This window comes from Musa acuminata, chromosome BXJ2-3, assembly GCF_036884655.1.
Source record: "Musa acuminata AAA Group cultivar baxijiao chromosome BXJ2-3, Cavendish_Baxijiao_AAA, whole genome shotgun sequence".
In the NCBI taxonomy this organism is placed as follows: domain Eukaryota; kingdom Viridiplantae; phylum Streptophyta; class Magnoliopsida; order Zingiberales; family Musaceae; genus Musa; species Musa acuminata.
In genome coordinates this window covers 36,144,509-36,166,528 of record NC_088340.1, presented here as the reverse complement: position 1 = coordinate 36,166,528, position 22,020 = coordinate 36,144,509, and the positions used below count along the sequence as shown (strand labels likewise).

Genomic DNA, 22,020 nt, shown 5'->3' with positions numbered 1-22,020 from the left:
GTATGCTTCGGTACGTCAAACCTTGGTCTCAACTAAAACTCCAATTCATTTAGGAAAAAATTGTCTTTGTCAAACATAAGAACTACTGGATTCTTTAATTGAGTTCTGACAAGAAACCAAATATCCTACTTACTTGAACTTAACACGTGCTTGAGCATAGTGTTCCATCCGAATCAAGGCATGGCCCCAAGCATTCCATACCGGAAAAGCATCGATCTAACAACCAAAGTTTGTCAAGAATCAATTCTAAAAGGTTGAAACTAAGAAAAGAACTACGATGGATATTTTCTCCATTAAATTAAATGACGACCTTGCACTTTTTACATGTATATACAGCCATGCTGTACCGCTCATCAACGATCAATCTGTCACGCAGACGTTCTGAAGATTCCTTATCAGCAATATCATCAAGAGAAGCAATTATTCCTGATCCAAGAAGACTCTGAAGAAGCTCTGCACGTCCTAGCCAGATGTCTGCTTGTCCGAGAAGTTCAGACAGCTCATCAGGATACTGACTTCCGCTACTTGAGCTTGCAGTGTCTGTAGATGCATCATCTGTCTCCCGAGTTTTATCATAGTTGCTTGAAAATTCACTTGATCCAGACAGTTTTCTCAACAGACTTTTTTCATAGCCTAGCGCCTAAAAATAGGTAGCTCAGTTATTAAAAATGGCAAATAAACAACTTGCTTCTCACAGAAGTCATATACCTGCACATAAGTTTCTGTTGCATGATATGCTTTGCTCATAGTTTCCATAGAAGCATTCAGAGGCAGATGTTGGGAGCATAACACATTCTTCATCTGAGAAATACATAATTGCAGAGCACCTCTGGCAGAGGCCAACTCATCAGAGCACAAAGAAAGCAATGCCTGAAAATCATTAAATTAAACATCTTAGAGAACATCAAACAGAACATCTACACCAGCAAATACCCTTTGGTTTTGTATAGTTGGCCAGGCAAGGAAAATAGATAAACTACTAAAGTCTAACAATATAATCCAAGAAGCCATTTCTGATCAATCATTTATTTTGAAATGGCCACATAGATGCAACAGTCAAGAGCATTACTAAATTGATCATTCTGAGATGTTTCATAAGACAATATTAACTCATTTTTTAACTGTGCTTTATGATTCAACTACAAAATTTATATGTAGAATTGGTTTTTAAATTTTAACAATCATATTTCCAATAAATCATGCAACTCAATTTTTAACTGTACTTCATGATTCAACACAAGCAAATTTATATGGAGAATTGGTTCTGAACAACCAAATTTCCAATGAATCACACAACAACATGAAGCAATTCCAAATTGACTATTTCGAACTAAATGTTCCCGTTTCATGATAAAAGTAAGCTGAAGAACCATGCTGCATTCAGAAGCAACACTTTGCAGATCGTACCTTGAAAAGTGTAATATCAGGAGAAGTTTCATATCTATGAGAAGCACGAACAACATTATCCTTAATTGGGTCACCAGTGAGAACCCATTCTTCAGCAATGCAGACAAATGGAAGCCTCTCTTGTCCATCAGCAGAGAATGCTGTGGCACGCTCCTCCTGGATACCTGACATTGCTTCCCAAGCAACTCTATCAGAATGCATAAATCCTGAACTCTTTCTCTTTCGATGAACATCCTTTGGAGGAATCTTGGGCGCATTATCACGATTCGTCCACGAAAAAGCCCGGCGAGCCTCTCTTTGCCAGTTACCAATACTGCTTGCAAAATTTGACATGGATGGTGTGCCAGATCTAGTTTTTTGCTTTGATCTAGACCCTGAAACGGAGATCCTGGTCTCCCTATGAGCAGCACCAACATTCACAGTAATCGCTTTAGCAGCATATGCAAGTATTAGATTGTCATCTCTCAAGGATGGAAAGTCTTTCAATATCTGCAAATAAACATCATCAGTAAGCAATTCTCCGGTTGCACTTGAGAGTACAAGACATACTGCCAAAATTTCATGATGTTAGTCATATGTTACCGTTCATGTCTAATGAAACTCATTAATGTTGCAAAGATTCTTAGTCAAAATGCAATTCATTAACATTGCAAAGATTCTTAGTTCAGAACTTACAATTGTTAACAATATTGTGGATAAAAGCTATAGTGAGTAACAATATACCAATGATGCTGATTGTAGCTGCTTCATCATCAATGTAACTTCAAGAATCAAATGAGGATGTTCATGCAAAGCCGAACATCGTTGCTGGGATGGCGATGGCAGTAAAGCTAAAACACGAAGACCCAGTGCCCACAAGTTAAGTTGGGCAACTTCAGTGTCTGAAAGGTTTCCAACTCTCCGTTTTAAGAAAAAGTGCACCTGAATGAGTTCAAGTTGTTTGAATCAGAAAAATAAATAAAATAATATCTTAGGGAAAAGTTATTTGCAAGGCGTTATACAAGAAGCTGCTTAGAGCGCAAGTCAGGTAAAAGCTGCATAGCTCCAACAGCAACGGGTAGGGCATCATCTGAGTCGCGCAATGAAGAAAGAAACCTTGAAGCCTCAGCTGGGCCTCCACCACTAAGTGGGTCTGTTGTGAGTAATTTAACAAGTTGTCGGCCTTGCAGTTCTCTACGCAACTCGACAGATAAAGATGCACTTTCAGCAACTTCTAAAGCAGCAAAAACAGCCCCTTTACCAGCTAATCTTAGTGCTAAACCTTCAGGATCTTTCTTACAATCATCTTCTACCTGAAAAAGATAATAGAGACAAAATTTTCAACATAATATGCTATGAACCAAAGATTTAATCTCAGTCCAGTACTGGTTTCAACAATTTTTAGGACCAATACGTTACCATTTTACCACATAGTGTATCTACTTAAACCATTTGGTATCAACTTTAAATTGTGATCTATAGCCTTACCATCTTGTTATCAATAAGAATGCATGATATATTCAAAATCTGGATGGAAGAGATGGAAGTAAAATGAAGTCATACCTCTTGCCAAGTGCTGTAATGCTCATCAGCATTTAAAATGTGACGGTATCTCTGAAGAGCTTTCCTCATAAGCAAGACCTACCAAGACCCCGAACAGATAGTATATTTGGATGCATGATCAAAATAATTTTGCAAAAAATTATATTGATGTCAAAATGTCAATATTTTGTACAAAGAAATCTTAAGATTTTGACAGACAACTGTATTTACCTCACTCCGCAAAGGTTCATAAGAAGGCAAGTGGCAGATGCACATAGTGAGAACATCAATTGCAGGATCTAAATCCCACCTATGTAGGTATCTGAAATTCACAAACATAAAGTTAATTGCAAAAGCCTCAAGCAGAATATCCAACAAAAGAATATATCAAAGCAAGAACAAAACCAATAATCCATGGATTTCTTTGCCAGCTGGGACATACAGTCTCAGTTGGCATCATCAATATATGCTTATACATAAGCAAGTGAAAATTCACACAACTGACATGGCAGCACATTGTCATACGAAGATATACAATGTCCCCAAGGGGTTCCCAGCATGTTCATAGACAGAAGGATAGGCAGGTTCCAATACGGACTGCCAATCTAAATAAGGGAATACCATTCATGATCATATTAAAACCACTTGAGAAGTCAGAAAACCATGAAAGCCAAAGAAATGACAAATTTTGGCTGGTCTCAACTGATACAAGCACCACATTATGCGCAGTTGAACCCACTTGATCCGAGTCTGATTCTACCAATTTGATTTGATGATTTGAAGCAACCAATCCATCATATCCGAATCTTAAATTTTTAGAGATCCTTAGGCATGCCTCTGTGCAAGAGCAAACACAATTTTATCATCTAAAAAAGCCAAGGAATACAAAAGCAGCAAAACTGCCTGGACCAGTTCATACCAGCCGTTATTTAGTGGTTCGGGTGTGAAACAGTCCAGTTTATATTAAAAAAAAGATCCTGTTCCTAGGGTTTTCTGATGTGTTGCAGACGTGTAACTTGGAAGCTGGCAGCCACATTGTAGGCCCGTCCCTCAGTTGCCGCCAACCATACCCACACTGATCTGGCCATGGACCCATATAGGTCCAGTATTTAAAATGCATTCTTGTTTAATGCTATTGAAGTCAGTTTTAGTACCAAGACAAAGAACCACCAAATTTTGGTTGGTTTTAACAAGGACTGCCTTACCATGTACTAGACCCATACAGTTGCTGGTCAGACCAACACATACTAATCAGTACCAATAAATCAACACATGGTACACCGTAACGTACCAATGTTTCGAAGACGAAGAAGGAGAAAAGGAAGGCATAGTGAAGGAGAAAGAAAAAGGAGGAGGAAGGAAGAAGAGGAGATGGTGGAGGAAGACGACAAAGAGTAAGGAAGAAGGGGAGGCGATGGAGGAGGGAGGAGAAGAGGAGGGTGTCCTGCAGAGTTTGATGACGGTAAACGATAACAGCGATGACGTCAAATGATAGCGGTGGTTGCAACGACATCGATTCCACATGCCCCCGAGAAGAAAGCTAGCCATAATTGTTGTTTTAGTTCTTTTTTATACTCAGTTGGACCGGACCACCCAAAACAAGGGCAATCCATGTACCGGTCCACGTCCAGACCAATATGTATTGCCCATTTCGTACCATTTCAGGTGGTACGACAATCCATGGTTTTAAATAATACAAGCACCACATCAAGACCAATTCAAGCTAGTTGATTTTAGGCTGATTCTAACCAATTTGATTCAATGATTTCAAGCATACAATCCCTTGGATCCGGATCCTAAATTCTAGCGATGCCTAGGCATGCCTCCAAGCTACAGTAGATACAAACTTGTCATCTAAATTGTTCAATTCAACGAATGACAATGCTAGTACCAAGCCCAGGTGACATAAGACCAAGGTTTTTAATTTCGGACCGTACTTACGTACCGGTCCGCCATCCTATCAACATGCGGATCATCCACTACCGAGCGGTACCAGATTTTTAGCCCTGTATCGAGCGATACTGGGTTGTATCGGGCGATATCGGGCGATAATGATCGAAATTTTGATCGTTACCGAACTATACTGAGCGATATTGATTGATTTCGACCATTACCGACCTGTACCGGGTGATAACAGTCGAAACCGACCGTTACCGATTTATATTGATTTTTCAAACGGTCAATTTGACCATTGGAGACATCCTAAAGGGTATTTAAACCCTTTCCTATATAACGTAGACACAGAACAAAGCTCATCGTATTCATAATCGTCGTATTATGAAGAATCTTACGACCAACAGTAATACGATGATAGTTAGTCATACTTCTCCGACCAACAATATAAAACGGAGCAATAGATCAGTAGTGAAAGTAGAAGTTCTAATATTCACCAATTCATGCCTTGGGTGTCACCTCGGACACATGATTCACGACGATCAACATACGACCATCAATGGTATACAGTGTATCAATATACTATGTCGTGGGATCAATTTCAGGATTAGGTCCAACAAACATATTATATTGATATACAAATACATAGGATCGTGGACCTCGGTCCACCACCCATGGAGGTCCGTCGTTCGTTTTGTTGATAGAATCAGGTATATATATGTGTGTTATTACTTAATTTATTTGAATCTTAAAATTTAAGTTATATACAAATAATCTAACAATTCAAATATTTTTTCTGTAGATAATTCAATACTAGCAGAAGGACAATCCGGAACGAACCGAAATTGCGAACCTTGCACAAGGCCACTCCTCAAAGCCCAAAAAAGATATGTAGCACTATTCTTACCTAGTTTACATTAGATTTACTAAAATTATACTAAATGTATATTTATTTCTAACTTAAAAACCCTATCCTAACTTTTTTTTATTTTTTATGTATTTTCGAAAGGTTTTATACCTATTTTAGGCGTATCGCTCAGTACACCTGGTGTACTGCTCAGTATGCCGATACAGTACGAAGTTAAAAACCTTGTATAAAACTAACATCAATACGAGCCATAGTTATCAAAATTGAATCGGTCATCAACCTAACCAAGCCTAGAATCACTAAATAACTAGTTGAAGTAGTGGGTAATATTTTCTCCTTTTTTCACTGAATAACCATCACTTTTATCTACCTTTATTTCTTTATTATCCTCTCATTCTTTTCTATTTTTATCTACTTCTCTTTCTTTAAAATTTTCCTCATCTTAAGAGGACAAGCCACAAAAATAGTATCTTTGATCGCATATAACAAATATACATATATTGCCCTCCCCAGCCCTCGTATCACCAAGAGCATTGTGTATTTGATAATAATCCTCTTCCACCTCTTCTTATTCCTTCTCCTCTATTCCTCTCCTCTTCTCCTTCTTCATATCCTCTACATCATGAGGCAGGACAGAGGTCCGTGTGGCATGAAATTAAGACAAATAATGTGGAGAACATGGATTAGCAAGGAAGCTGTCTCAATTTAACTTATTAATTTTTCATTCTTATCATGCCCTTGACAAATAATAAAAAGGAATCTGGAACTAAGGGCATTTCAATTACTTTTTGATCAAAGATAAAATTGGACCTGTTCAGTTTGACTCTGCCATTACTCACAGGTCATAACCGCAGCTTGGTCAACCAGTTCAACTCAATTGTCATGCATACAGCCATAGACGATCCAAATATAGAACCGGGTCAGTCAAGGGACCAATTCCCTTTTCTCTGGTTCAGCCAACCGGTCCAGTTCAATTTTGGTAACTAAGGTTTGAGCTAACTCAGCAAATATGGAAAAGAAAATGGCAAAACATAAATTTTATCCTAGAAAAAAAAAATTTCCTATTGTTTAGGCTACCAATGAACCACCAACAAATGGGTGAAGGATGCCAACAGCATCATAAGCTTCCAAGTGATGCTGCAAATCAGACCCGTTGATATGAAAATCTCTCTTTAAGATTCCGAACCATGTGATGCTTGTGAAGCATATTTCAGTGTTTTACATTGCTCAGCAGGTCATACCAGTAAAAATAGTCCCCTGAAAATGCTAGAGCAAAACCAAGAATATGAAAGGTGGCTTTATTTGGTGCTCAAAATCAACATACATTGGGACATTATCTTGAATCAGTTGTATGAAAGGATAGAGACAAACAGGCATGTTTTACAAAATCAATGCCTATTGGATGCATTGAATAAGTCTTTACACAGCATCTGATGCATGCTTGCTGAATCATCTGACAACACAGAATAAACCATAGGTCAAATTGGTATTTTTGGTGCCCAACAAAGCTAAGTAGATAGCAGTACTTCAAATATATATTCATCCTTCCCTTACAAAGGAACTGAGCACCATAAAACTATATGCACCTGTTAAACAGATGCGATTTGATTATCTAGAATTTAGAATGACAAAAAGGAAAGAAAGAGATCCAGAGAGCGGTGATAATGGGTAGTAGATAACTATATATTTTTTTAAAAATGGTTTGTGACCCATAATATCTTAATCTCTATATAGTCATGTACAAAAGCCCCCATGCTCTATCCATGGACTAGCCTAACACATTCTTAAATTGAGTAGGATTATAGTTTTTATGATTAACAGAAAAGTTAATTTCATCTTATAAAGTTCCAACATCCATTTACAGGATTGTATCTGCTCCAGCCACATGCATCTTTCTTTTAGCATTAGCTGCTGATAGCTATTATCTATTTAAGTCTTGACTCTTGGGATGCCTAAACAGAGAGCGATAGGCACACAATTGTAGCCTAATATCCAATACAGCAATTAACATCTTGAATGCTCCTAATCATTTTAAAAAATCTAAACCAGCTGAAGCCCTCAGACAACAAGACCAAACCATTAACACTTTATGAAGTCAAATTTGAACCACATGACTCGTGAACATACCTAACTTTTGTGGTATGGAATGAGGCAAAGACCAGAACGGTGCACCCGATATGACTAAAATCAGACCCATTTTTAAAACATTTAAACATGGTGAATCTACGCGATAAATTCATACCAAGACAAATGTTCTACCCCTTCAATAAACTGCACCTGTGATCTTCATTGACTCTTCAGCTTAAGTTGGCTAGTCTGTTTCTTCCAAAGCTTTTTGCCACACAGACGACTGAATAATAATTCCTGTAAGTCTCCATAACAAAATTGTTTCTTTCTTCTGTTGCGATTAAATAACTCTTTGGCACTGTAGCTTTAGGCTCACTGTGGTAGATCTTGGGGTATCACAGTAACAGACAAGTTCAGAAAAATGAAAAAACTTACATGTTAACATTTAATTCTTGCCAATTGTTGGGGCTGATGACCTGCTGCGACATCTTAAAGTAACTTGCAAGGAATTTAAAACATTGTCTTCCTAAATAACTGTTTACTTCAATAGTAGTTAAATCTTCAACCCAAGGAAAAAACCTACTTAGGTTGAATATAAACTTGATTGTTGAAAATTTGTACAAGTTGTTAACAATATACACAAGATGAAGGAATGGATATATGACAATGGAAGCATTGGATACTGCAGAAGAGCCCATGTGGCATGATGAGAATAGCAAAAAGGATGACTATTCTGAGGTAGTAATAAACAAACATATATATCTGCATGAAGGAATTATGAAAAAATATGACATACTTTAAAGCAAGCCTTGCTGCAAGCAGTTTATCCTTCAGGCGCAAACAGTACTGCCAACTGGTGCTGCCAAAGTTATAGGCTCCAGAGCTATGGGGGTGTCCAAGTACTGGATTATTCCCCTCCTCATGTTCAATCAACAACTGAAGTAAATGATCAGATGCCCCTTCGCGTAAACAGCGATCAGACAACGCAAGAGCATCCAGAAGTTTCCCTTCATCAATTAACCTACAAAATGTATATAACCACAAAATAACTATCCATGGCAATACACAAACAATTAAACTGTTAAATAAGAAAACATATAGCTAATTATAGCAAATTGATGAATATTTGCTTAACTACACGTCCAACATATGGTCAGTATTCTATTGTGCATCATTCAAAGATAAAGAATGGCTCACTCCAGAAGCATCCAATTATCATCAATCAATGAGACTGTGACGTCCCAGGAGGCGACCGCAATGAGAAATGTGGCTCATCGGCCTAAACAATAAGCAAAAACTAAAACCAGAGTAATAACTGTGCTTTCTTTGTTTCAGGAGAAAGACATCTTGCAGAGCATGACTAAAGTCTAAATCACTTGACTGGCATTTTGTTGTCAAGTGATGCAACAATGGACCATGAACTTCAGTGTCACCCAATTTGAAATGGTTTGACAGTATTTACCGGTCAGACCGCCAACCTATCACAGATGGCCACAGCCACAACCACAACAACCTTGTTGTTAGACGCATCCATCATTTTTCGCTTGTAAATGTTGCACAGTCTTGTCTTCGCATGTTTTGCTTGTGTATTTGCTAGTTTTCCCTTGGTTTGGTTGCAAAAATCTGTCTGCAAGACATGTCCATGACCAACAAGCGCATCAAGCCAAAACAGCCCACTTTTTGCATATTGTGGCACTGTTTTTGGGCACCATCTGTGTGTGTGAAACATCAGCCATCTTGGAACCACCCAGGTGGCACAGGACTGGATGGGGCCTCGGGTAAGTGTCGGAGATCAGTTTGAGCCTTGTTGCACTGGCTGCTTTGTGCACTCAAAGCATTTCAATCTGATCCAAGTAAACACAACCAATCCTAAAACAAAACTCATTCAGCACATTTGGTCAAATGTGCTGGTTTTCAAAGTCAGGTTAGTGTTGGTTCCATAATTAGGTGTACCATATAACAATGAGCATCAAGCAAAAACAAAACCTCAACTTGATGATCATATTTGATTGTCATATGATACAAATTGGTTTCCTTCATGGCTCGTTTAATCAATTTGTGGGAAGTTCTGAAGAGCTTATGGTCTTTGTCCACCCCACTGCTTTTACAGAAAATCCATTTAAGAAAGCTCAATAAAATGGTTCTCCAGGTGACTCATGGCAGGTCTAAACAAAATAATATTTCTACACATGCAAATAAAGGAAATGATAATTAGCAATAGTTTGCATTATTACATGCTGGCTATAGTAAATATTCTTAGTAAAAGTAGGTAATGAAAGATGAACCTCTCGACAGCTTTTCCATAGGGCCCTTCATTCTCCCAATCACATGAAATAAAATTTGCAGCATCAATTCCAACATCCACAGGTGAGGAAGAAGAATGCCAGGACCTGGAAACTGATTGACCGTGGGTACTGAACTCTGATAAAGTTGGACTATTATGCCCACCAGCAACCATATCATCTATTTCAGATTCAGTGTCACTTTCAGGTTCACGAACTCGTTTCACAGGAACTTTTCCATTAGATATAGCTGCAGCAGTTTTGATGTCACTTTTAGATGCTATTGCGGATCGGGAAATTTTGTGAAGGTTTGATTGCATCTGTATCCAACGGTTGAGTGTTGGAAACCTGTTACAAGTTTATAAAATGTTAAACCAGAACAACAAAATTGTCAAATATAGTTCCAAGATAAAAAGTCATTGCCTCTCTGACTGATCGAGAGCAAACTCGTAGAATAGCCTCTCAGCATCGGGTGCTTGCATATATGAATCAGAAGTTCTGGAAGCAGATGATTCACTACTGCTAGATAATATAGTACTTCCAAAAACACATGCTAAAACTGCCCTTACTGGTGAGAGCTTAGCTAAATGCTTTACTAAACTCAACTGAAGAGGATAAAGAGGTTTTCCATATGTTCCGAAGGATGAACAAGTACTAGCCTTAGGAGAGGAGATCTTATTCTCCAAGTTGATCCCAGAAAGAGTAGGTAACAGTGGAATGCAAGCCCAACCATGACCCGAACGTGGAGGAAAAACTGGTGGCACACAAGCTGATATAACTTCATGCACAAAATCCACACCCATGATATCAGCTATCTTTCCAGCTGCATCAGTGCTCCCTCTCTCAAATACTAGACGAGTAAGAAGCTGCAAGTTAAGCAAAAGTACTGAGATACCTAAACAAGTCCTACTTATGTGCAAATTACCCAAGTTAATATTAGTTCCCTGAACATAATAAGAAATAAGTGTTCTAAATTGCTTCAGAAGAATATTAATACATCAATCCACAATAAAAATGCAAACAACAATTTCCTTTAACAATCACATCATGCCTACAAAAAGATAACAAAATAGTTTTCCTGCCTATTTTGATTTCTCTGCAAAAACAGGCAAATAAAGTGAGGTGGTTCAGGATGCAACATGGGTACCAAGGACACAACTAATAAGTGTGGACCAGCCTCCAATTGCCTCACTTCCCAATAAGGTAGGAAAGCGAAAATGGATTAGAAAAATATCACTCAGAGCATATGCAGAAACAAAAAAGTTGTGAAACGAAATAAAAAACAGTGATGCATGTGATTCAGAAATAAAAAATCAGGGCAGGATTGAAATAAGTAGGGAAATAAAACGAAATTTAGCTTCCTTACATCTTTGGGCCACTCGTATATAAGTGAGAAAAAGTTGAAATCATGAGTTGTGTCAACTCCATCAACTATGTCACCAATTGTTGCAATATAGATTATAAAGGCTGAAAGATATGTAGATGGCTTGGAAGTGACAGGGCCAAAAAACCTTTTCCCAGAATCTTTCATTTCATAATCAAAAATCTCTGGTGTACTTTCAGCGTTTTCTGGATTCACTGATGATGATTTTGGAGTTTTAAGACCAAGCCCAACGATTGCACCCTTCTCAGAATACAAAAGAGCTCTTTTGCTGTCATAGGAACCTTTTCCTTTTAGATAATTACTCTCTGCTTCTTCGATAGCAAGAGCTTTCGCAAGATTATGGAGCTTACCTGAATTTAACATCACAAAAGGCATTTATAGTTTCAACAAATTGTGATACTATTAGACATAATCACATAAAATTATATACAAACCAAATACATTATTGTACAATTACCACTTAAAAATTGCCTCTTTCCTTGATGAGCATCATCAATCATTTGGTGTAAGATCACAATAGCCCTTTGCCTTTGTCCTTGTTTGCTAGGTTCATTTGATTGAGAAATAGTAATTTCTTCAGCAAGAATTTCCTGAAGGGTCAAAGATTTTTCCTAGCAAAAATGTAAGTGGGCATAAGTAGCAGAACCAAACTTCATCATAAGAATGAAGGTATGCCATGTCATGGGGAGGGAGATGAATATACTTCTCCATAATGCAGATAATCATACAGATAAATTAAAGATAGATTATGAGGCTTTACAATATGTCCAGACTCAGCCAACTGACCAGAGACCAGAAAAGCATGGGAATTGTACTACACCTAAAGAAATTGCCAAAATGAACATGTATATTGGTATATCAGAGTCCTCAATTTGAATAACTTCAAAAATTGCATGAACAATTATGAGATTTGAAGTTATGGATACTGAAATCTCAACAGGATTCTGCAGGGGAAAAGGGCAAATAGAATAATTGGGAGGTTTAGTTGAGAGAATAATAAGTTAATGACACAGATGGCAACTGGGTTCCCGGCAATATAAAGAAATCAGTACTTTCTGAGACAAACAAGTACGAATGGCACCACAAAAAAAAAATTCAGGTTCCCGTAAACTGTAATGCAGAAAATGGAGTCCATGAGAGATGGAATTTCTTGACTAATGTTCAACCAAAAAACATATTTTACCTAGAAAGAACTACCCCAAACCTGCCAAGTGAGTGGTTTGATGAGTAACTAACCTGCTCCAACAGATCATACAAACGTTGAAGGACGTGCCTTGTTATTGATATGGTGGCAACTTCTTGTATCTGATCCCAATAAGTAGAACCTATCTTTGGAGAGTTTCCAGGAAAGATCTCGGATAACACACTCCTAGCCTGGGAATTTCATCTTTTTTATAAGAAACAAGATAAAGAGCATTGATTTCCTCATTTAACACCAGAAGACACCCTATGTACTCCTACATAAGTTGCTACTTGAAACAGAATCATGTTGAGAATTGCAGGATGGTGTGGGACATAAGAGTGTTCTATTTTCATTTGGCACTGATAGTAATAATCTGAAAACAAGAAATTGTTAACACTTGCCTGGTCAAGAAGCAATTTGCACATATCCACAGACTTAGCAGAAGTTGCTGAAACATCAATGCAGAGAAGAATCTGATGCAAAGATCTATATTCAGACTACATATGCAATCACAATTCAAATAGGTAAAACCAATATCATTACATACAGCAGCCAAAGAACCTAGCTGACTACGCAAGGATGAAATATCCAACTTCTGAAATGCATTTGCTCTTCCCTCGGCAACACGAGATACTGCATCTTCAATCTGGACGGAATTGCAATAAAAGTTACATACTATAACATTATATGATGACTAATTGCAACTGACAAGTGCAAAAACCATACTGCAACAAATAAGGCTAAAATGTGAACAAAAGAATGAGTGTGTGTTCAAGAATTGGAAGTGTTTTGAGCAAAGAACAATATTGCTCCAAAAGTCCGAGCGAAGAAAATACCGATGCTCTTCTAAAAGCGCCAGCTACCCATTCTGCAAGTTCAAGAACTGCTTTATCTTCGGGAGGCAAAGAAAATCGTCGCACAGCCTCTTCCCCTATATCATACTTCGCCCTTTGCATGCAACTGCTCATGATTGTGAAATAAGAAACAAAATCATCATAACTTTTGTGGCGAGGAAGATTTGTTTTCACATTTTCTCAGTAGTTCTTTAAAACAAGTTCAGCCACATTTTGCCATTTAGTAGCTTAAGAAAGAAAGATGACCAATTACTACAATCCATACAAAACAGATTTCATAAGTAACTAAAGTCCTTTGTTGAAAAGCTAGTCATGTCCAGCGCACTAAGTATAAGGTCAGCAAAGGGCAAAAAACAACACGATACCATGCACACTGCAGCTTCGATAATCATGTGCATCATCAAACCATTTTGGACTAATGGAGCTTTGGGACAGAGGTTTCTCTTATTCTATTAAGGCAAAATCCTTTGGTCTTCACATATTAGAGGAAAATTCTTAATGGAATAATAACGCTAGTAAAATTGCTAATGAGATGAATGATTGACTGATATCAAGTCAAACAACAAAGTTACAGATGCATTAAAAGATTGAGTGATCAAGACACTACTTCAACCAGTATTGTCAGCATCCCCTGCCAGATATAAGGGCCAAAAGTGGAGATCAACAAGCATAGATGAAAAACAAGTTCTCTAATTGTTGTTTTCTCTTTAGCAAAAAGAAACTGAAGTATTAAGGAATATGGATGTTGATAATTTCAGTCAGAAGAGCTCGCTATAATGTGTATGATTGCAAGCAGTATTGCCTTCTTGCCCTCCAGTGAAAGATGCATTTGAATCAGACAAAATGACTAGCTTGATGGTGATATATCAGAGTTTACCCTAGAGTTTAGCATCAGAAATTTTGGTTCTGCTTTGCTTAGTACTGTTAACATATTGAGGGAATTAAAATGTATATATCCAAGGGAATCATGCTATGGCCTGATTAATGCTTATTAAAAGACGCCAGCACAGATTAAAGCTACAATATAAAACTAACTTTGGGATGTTAAACGAAAGTGATTGTCCAATCTTGTGTTGCATTGTGTGTCTTTCAACCTATGAAACTTGTGTTAGGCTTGTAATTTTTCGCTATGTTCAGATTTATTTTTATAAGTATTTTATAGGTGTAATTTGAGTCAAAAGATTTTTTAGTTTCTAGGTACTTTTAGATTTAACTTGACCAGAATACTGGCAAATGATTTTTATCAAGTTCAGGCTTGTTTAATGAGGTTAAGATTCTAGTTTACATTTAAGAATAATTAGGGGCAGATTCAATAGAGAACAAAATAAGGGAGAATAATTTAAGATGGGTATGGGCCTATACAACTTTATTAGAAACAATAATAAAGATTTAAATACTCTTAATTTAACTAAGAATACGATTCTTTTACGAGACCTGATTGCAACAAAGATCCATGTAACTGACTATTGGGACATTACATCACTGTTGTTGGTATTATTATTGTATCAAATAATTGTAATTTTTAGAATGAATTCAGCTGATTATTATTTCAAAACAAGCACTAGATCTGAACTAAACAAATATAGCATCAATAGGATATCAAAGAAACAGAATTGTGACAAAATATTAAAAACTGTAGCTAAGAAAAGAAAGAAAAAAGAGAAAAAGTAAATCAGTTTATTTTAATCTTTGTTCTCTTTGTATTTTCTTCTACGATACCTTTGTTAGAAATATAGGGGTCTGGTCAACAATCTTGTAAGATTCCCTCCAGCTTCTAATCCCCTCTCAAATCTTTCTCTTCTACCACTTTCAATCTCTAATTACTACGGTGTATCCAATTATTACAATGATGAAAGACTACCACTGTGAGCATCAAATTTGTAATACAACAGACTGACAGAGTACAACCAGTATATAACAGAATCAAACATCAAATTTGTAATACAACATAAGAAACGAACTTAAGACTATTACACTATAGTTCACCCAAAAATTATAGACTCAATTGGCTATCATTATCCGATATATACATTATTAAAAATTACATGATTAATACAAAAAATGAAATTTAATCATACTCACAGATTTAACAATTTGGAAGGAGCAGCACGAAAAATAACCAATGCCTCTTTCCAACCCCATTGGCATTCTGATAATGGTTGAAGGCGATCAAGTATAGATAAACGCCATTCCCAATCTTCAATGAAATGTAGAGATTTAGCAATTCTCCATTCCAAAACTTGTCTTCCTGCAGTTTCCACAGTACTATTCAACAGATTCCCCACTTCAGTGACTGCTACAGGCAGATTTCGACGCAATAACTCAAGTAGCAATCCCATAAAAGAAATTAAGTTCTTGTTTCCACCATCACATGAAGTTTTATGAGGAAGATGTTCTGAATGTCCAGAACAACTTTCAGACAAGTTTAGTGGCAGATTGGCAGATATCTCATCCAAATACAGTAATGATATTACAATGCTAACCATAAAGATCTGCAACATAAACATGCAAAATATGAAAATTGTTGGTGTAGGAAAAAAAGAGAGAACAATCATAGAGATGCATTTGATAAAATTAAATATATTAATAATGGGGGTAATCCCATAACAAAAACTGCAACGAGTATGATTAACATGCATGTAGCCATAATGAAATAATACTGAAATATTGTACTCCATGCCAGATCTAAAGAAATAAAACCCTTTGAATGATTGACTTAATCAACGTTCTTCTGTCATATAATGTTGTCAAGGCATCACAAATAAATGTTGTCAAGAGTAATTTGGATGATTGCCTATGTGCTCAAGCGAGGCAAGGCAAAGCCATAGCACCTCCTAAGGGTCTACACTAGGCTAGGCATTTTTAAGTAGGCACCGCTTAGACGAGCACCTTAGTTGGGGTTGGATAACCAGGCGCAAACATTCCACCTGCTACCCATGCATGACACTCTTTTTCTGTTTATTTCATAAATAATAATTAGATCTTAAGTTCATGCAATAAACTCATACAAACAAAGGAAATGGCAGGATCATCAAAGATCACATAATCTAGTGTATATTAAATACAATCGATCACTCAAGGATTGTCATGACATTGGTCTTATTTCTTCAAATGGTATTCAATGAGCGATGGATTGGGAAATGGTGTTAACATGTAAATGTAGAAGATGAGTTGGTTTTTGGTCACAATTTGACATGGGCTAGGATGGTAAGGGCATTCATTATTGAAGCAGGGTTTTGAATACCGGTCTGTATCAGCGTACCGAGCTCTGCTCGGTACGATACGTACCGGTATATACCGTCGGTACGCTAGGGCATACCGATGGTACACCCTAAAACCTTAAAAATACCTTCACCGACCACGCTAGGGCGTACCGATCGAAATGCCTCGGTAACAGTCAAAATACGGAGTGATACCAGTCAGTACGCCTCGGTACCGATCAAAACACTGGTACTGTCCGATAGAGGACGGTCTGCGTACCGATATCCTCTTGGACCGGTACACCCATACGGTATACATCGAAATTGAGAACCCTGTTGAAGTAATAAAAATATCTACTAAACAACATGCACAATAATGACGAGAAAGCATGATTGAAGAGAAGTTGATTCTAACAAAATAGAAGAGAATAAAGGATATAAATCAAGTAGTGAAAGAGATGAGAATAAAAATGTTACCAATGACGATATAGTGGACCTTGATGATTATTTAAAGCTCTTGGACTGATATATATTTGATTTTTTTACTTTATTAATTAATTTAATTATCATTTTGTTGATTGAGTGCTTTATATAGATGGCTAGACATGAAATTTGGTGTTTTGGTGGTAACCATCTTGCAGTATAATGATATAAAAATTCTTACTTTGATTGAAGCTCTTGTTTTAATGATTTTTCATTTAATATTAACAACAACAAAACCATAAGTCCCAACTATTTGGAGCTTTTGTTTACTATACTTGCATAAATTTTATAACCTAGCATCTTACTTTACACGAGCAAGCACCTAGGTGAGCACCTAGTGACTAGCAAGCTATTACTTTAACATCGACCAAGTAATTTTTTTAACTTATAGCACCTAGCAATTTCTTTAACATCGACCAAGTAAGCTATTCAACTTTTTCAGGCAAATAAAATCTTCTTTTTTTTGCATATGTGCATGATAAAGTACCTATATTTACATATAAACCTTTCTAGAGTTGATATAAACTTTAATATTTATCTTCTATTTGTGCATTTTTTTATCAAAGTTACTTTAAAGAGTGTTGGTGCAAATATCTAGAATGGTGAACTATCTTGGAGGGCATTGGTGCATATATTTATTTTAGAGGCCAGTATATGCACATGCAACAACTATGATCCTTATGGAAGCACGTCTACGAGTACCTTGGACCTAAATTACAACTCTCATCCATCAAATTCAACTCTCATTTAGCACAAGCCCTGGTAATATCAACTATCAATCAAATGCTCACAGAATTTGAAAATTATAGAGCATAGAGGAGAGGTACTCGAGTTAGTCCCATTTTCCATTGGAAAATTCACTGTAACCACAATACTAATTGACCACTTAAGTAACAAACTTCTGTACAATTAATTTAATAATAAGTTATCTGAGCAAACTCCCAAAAGCTTAAGCACATAGGGAAAAAGCCAACAAACTAAATAAACTGGCATCCCCAAAAGCTTAAGCACACCAGGACCCAACAAACTACATGAACTCGCATCTTTCTCGCATGAAAGGAGGATGAAAGATTAACAGGCTTGACACACGGACCCATGTGCAAGATAAAGTGCTAGACCAAGATTGGTGGTCATCTTACTGGTAAATAGAACACTTCAATTATCAACAAAAAGAAGCAAGCAAGGATCCAAACTTCAGAAATACCATGATAAAATGTTAGTAGGATGATCAGTATACCTAAATGCTTAAGCTAATATAAAAAGGCCCAACTTTATATATAAACACAAACAAGGATGAAGCACAAAATCCTCCTACAAGAAACAAACAAAGAGCCAAAGAAAAGCATATGAAAATACAAGCAATGGCATGCAGGGTCAAAATTTTCAGATTACTTAAAGTCTTAAATATCCTCTCTACAATTTTAGTGCAGAATAGAAGTAGGCATTCGGAGGCATGAATTAATAAATAACTTTCTGAAAAAGGGACTAACTCTGCGAGGAACATTTCTGATAGCCTCCATATGATTTTGCATGTCTTTCAAGTATGACATAGCTACATGTAGTTGGGGGTTATGTACAACAGCAGCACACCTCTCCATGATTCCTAGAGCAAAAATAGCTGACTCAAGAACATAACGCATGTGCAAAAGTTCAATATCTTGCATCCTGTCATGTACATTGTATTAGCATCGAGTATCAGCAAGAAAAAAAGATAAATCCAGAATAATTGGAATGCACCAAACTCCAAGAATAGGTAGTAAAAGGGCCATTTTACATCAAAGTGAACACATTCCTCTTAGAGAAATGTGTTATTTGAGAAACTGTTTTGAGAAATGCACATATGATAATAAGATAATATTGTTATTTGAGAAACTGTTTTAGAGGGGTCGAGGACACAAATCTATAAAGCCAAAGTGGTTGATGATAACAGTGAGATAATCTGATGTTGAGCTGTTTTAGAGGAAGGAGAACATCTTAGGTATATCTTACTGCATCTTGAGTTGCAAGGGACAAGAAAATGCCCCTCCCTTCTTAACAGTTCCAAAATAAACAGTAAATTGTTGAGCTATTGGCTTACTAACCAATATTATCATCCATACTTCACGAATCTTCAAGAATGTGTAATAACAATAAATAATCCAAGCGATTAAGTAAAAATGGCATGTTTGTGCACATGTAATCTATGTTTATTCTGCATGAAGATAGATAAAGATACAGTTCGGTTTATGCAAAAGGCTTTGCATCACAAGTCCAAATTTCTCACATATTTATATTTACTATTTAGTACTACTAAAGCAATAAGAGATGAAACATATCAAGTCATGCACCGTTTCCATGCTGCAGAAGTTGAAGAAATGGGTTGCATGCTAAGAAGCTCAATTGCGTCTTGAAACTTTATCCCTGGGACTACATCAAACAAAACCTACAAAAAAGATTACCACAGACAAAACCATTAATATCTCATTAACAACAGATATAATGTACTAACTATTTTCTTCGAGAAAATGATGAAAATAATATGGTTTTGTTCATGAGTATAGACACAAAAGTTTAACGCAGAAGTTTTTATAAATAATTAAGATATTTAACAGACAAAAGAATTAACTTATAAAATTAACCTATAATCATCAACATAGCAATATAAGACAGATTCATAATTATCTTTACAAGTTACTAACAGTTAAACTCAAAATCATTGTGTTGGTTCGTCACATTTAAGTCCTATAAGCTTCAGAAGCAGAAACACTTACCCTCATGGGAGATTGAGCAGCCAATCTTTCAAGTATGAAGTTTTCAACAAAAGGATCTAAAACTCCACTGTCATTTTCATCTGCAACATTATCTCTTTGAGAAAAGAGCAACGATTTTTTTGAATTCCAAGACCGACCGGAGTTGACACATGCAACATAGGAAGCAATATCCAGATGAAAACATAACACATCACAGAGATACTCCACACATAATATCTGTCAAGATACACCAATATCATTCAAATGGTTTTCACAAATGAACATTAATGGTTTGACATATGTCAGAAATATTAGTACATAAAAGAAGATTACCTCATCAGATTGCTTCTTGTAAACAGGAAATTCTTCCAGCCTTAGTACCTGAGATTTACTTGTCCAAAGTAGCTGCATTAATCTTCTTCTCAGTGCTGTCTTACCTGACAAGCGATCCCACCCTAAGACAGCTACAAGTGGCTGAAGAAGGGGAAACAGTGACAGGACCTAAACATAGTCCTTGGTCAATTAATGTAGCCATAGAACTTGTCCAAGAAAACAGTTCAGAAAAAAATATTAGAGTGCATCAACAGAAACAATAACATACATGACCAGCCTCTTGAAGATGTTCCCTCTTAATTGCAGATAGAGCTGTATCCACAATACATTCTAGGACATGTATTCCAGATATTCGTGCATAATGGTAGAGGTCTCTCATGCAAGATTTTATTGCCATGCTTGAAGGAGTTTTGCCATCCAAGATATCAACACTTTCCGAGGACAGTGTTTCCAGATATTTCTTAAGGGGGAGAGGAATTGAATTAGCATCAGAAATTCTGTGCAGCTCAATCTCCTCAGAAACCACTTCATCTTGAATTGCCTGTGGCGAAAAATCAAACATGGTAAATAAGTGTGAAAATTGGGTTCCTTCCAACAAAATAATCTTCAACTACCTGAAATCACCACAAACTGAACTCCTAGTACCCCTTTGCTACTTAAAAACTAAAATACTAATCTGCTTTGTTAGCAAATCAGGTTTACATATTTACCATAGTGAAACTGACAGAATCACAGTAGACTGATTATTATAAAGGGAGAGAACAAAACAATGAGGGAGGTAGAAGGACATGATAGAGAAGACAAAGGCTAGAAGCTAAACAAACAACTTAAGTAGGGATCAAAGTCAAAAAGGAATGAAGGGCGAGAGAAGTTGAAGAGTGAAGACATTGATTGGTAGGGAAGACAAGAATTAGAAATAGGATGATGAGGCAAGATTTGCTTTGCTCCCAAAGAGGCTCAAAGCTCATCATTTTTTCTCCCTCGAAGTCAATTGCCACCGAGACAGCAATCAAATTTGTCGTTAGCAATCAAATACCCACCCTACCAGTAAGAGACAGATGGAAAATTTGATGAGTTGACAGTCAAATACCTAACTATCCAAGAATACCTAAAATCATGAATCATCCTACCAAAGGACCTAGTTTTGATTTACTGCACCCAAATTAGATTGAAATAGAACAAATAAATCATCAGATATCTATGATGTAGACAACCACAATATTTAGGTGATCAAAGACTACACACTTGTATTAAATCCTCTAGGATGAGAAAAATCTGAACTTCGACAAAATGATATCCATAAGATTCAGAAAAAGATCCTCGTGCATGCTCTCAAGCTCAGACTAGTCAATTCACAAATAAACAAAAAGGTCTATCTTATTCTTACCACCTGGCAAGTGTCAAATGTCTCCTGGGAACTGGGAAGTGGATGTCACCGTTAACAGGCGTCAACTAACATCACCTAATATATCCATATCCATGATATTCAAAGTTCAAACCAGTCACTAACATTGAACATTGAGAAAGTGGGCAAATCAAAAGGATCACCAAGAAGATAGGCATAACTACCTAACCACTTGAGGTTGTGGAATGGCACAAATTTCCAACAACTAAATTTATTATAAACTCTTGATGAAATATCTTTAAAGAACATATTATCAATAGAGCCCCTTGTTAAGAACTCCTTGTGCCTATGATGCTCAGCTACAGCTTTGTACCTTGCATTGGAGACATGCTTAAGGTCTAGTACAATAGTACCTAAAATGGTGCCCTTTGAGTCAACCACACAATACGCAAAATTGAACCCCTAAACAAA

The 22,020-nt window shown here is 36.7% G+C and overlaps 1 protein-coding gene across 3 annotated transcripts in view; it reads right to left on the bottom strand.

The window, feature by feature from the left end:
- Positions 1 to 22,020, bottom strand: part of LOC103979610 (uncharacterized) — a 45,944-nt gene that overhangs the window by 15,567 nt on the left and 8,357 nt on the right. For all 3 annotated transcript variants that reach the window (XR_010485313.1, XM_065100259.1, XM_065100258.1), the window contains exons 3-25: positions 20,473 to 20,745; positions 20,205 to 20,372; positions 19,893 to 20,108; positions 19,470 to 19,564; positions 18,633 to 18,807; positions 15,542 to 15,951; positions 13,442 to 13,565; positions 13,153 to 13,251; positions 13,007 to 13,078; positions 12,659 to 12,796; positions 11,880 to 12,033; positions 11,405 to 11,772; positions 10,462 to 10,904; positions 10,042 to 10,386; positions 8,553 to 8,777; positions 3,160 to 3,250; positions 2,950 to 3,027; positions 2,409 to 2,699; positions 2,131 to 2,328; positions 1,408 to 1,896; positions 709 to 870; positions 311 to 640; positions 134 to 216 (exon numbers count right to left, since the gene is read on the bottom strand). Coding sequence is in view for 2 of the 3 variants with exons in the window: in XM_065100259.1 (XP_064956331.1) it covers positions 134 to 216; positions 311 to 640; positions 709 to 870; positions 1,408 to 1,896; positions 2,131 to 2,328; positions 2,409 to 2,699; positions 2,950 to 3,027; positions 3,160 to 3,250; positions 8,553 to 8,777; positions 10,042 to 10,386; positions 10,462 to 10,904; positions 11,405 to 11,772; positions 11,880 to 12,033; positions 12,659 to 12,796; positions 13,007 to 13,078; positions 13,153 to 13,251; positions 13,442 to 13,565; positions 15,542 to 15,951; positions 18,633 to 18,807; positions 19,470 to 19,564; positions 19,893 to 20,108; positions 20,205 to 20,372; positions 20,473 to 20,745 (5,027 nt within the window). In the remaining variant the exon portion in view is untranslated. The remainder of the gene's footprint in view (positions 1 to 133; positions 217 to 310; positions 641 to 708; positions 871 to 1,407; positions 1,897 to 2,130; positions 2,329 to 2,408; positions 2,700 to 2,949; positions 3,028 to 3,159; positions 3,251 to 8,552; positions 8,778 to 10,041; positions 10,387 to 10,461; positions 10,905 to 11,404; positions 11,773 to 11,879; positions 12,034 to 12,658; positions 12,797 to 13,006; positions 13,079 to 13,152; positions 13,252 to 13,441; positions 13,566 to 15,541; positions 15,952 to 18,632; positions 18,808 to 19,469; positions 19,565 to 19,892; positions 20,109 to 20,204; positions 20,373 to 20,472; positions 20,746 to 22,020) is intronic.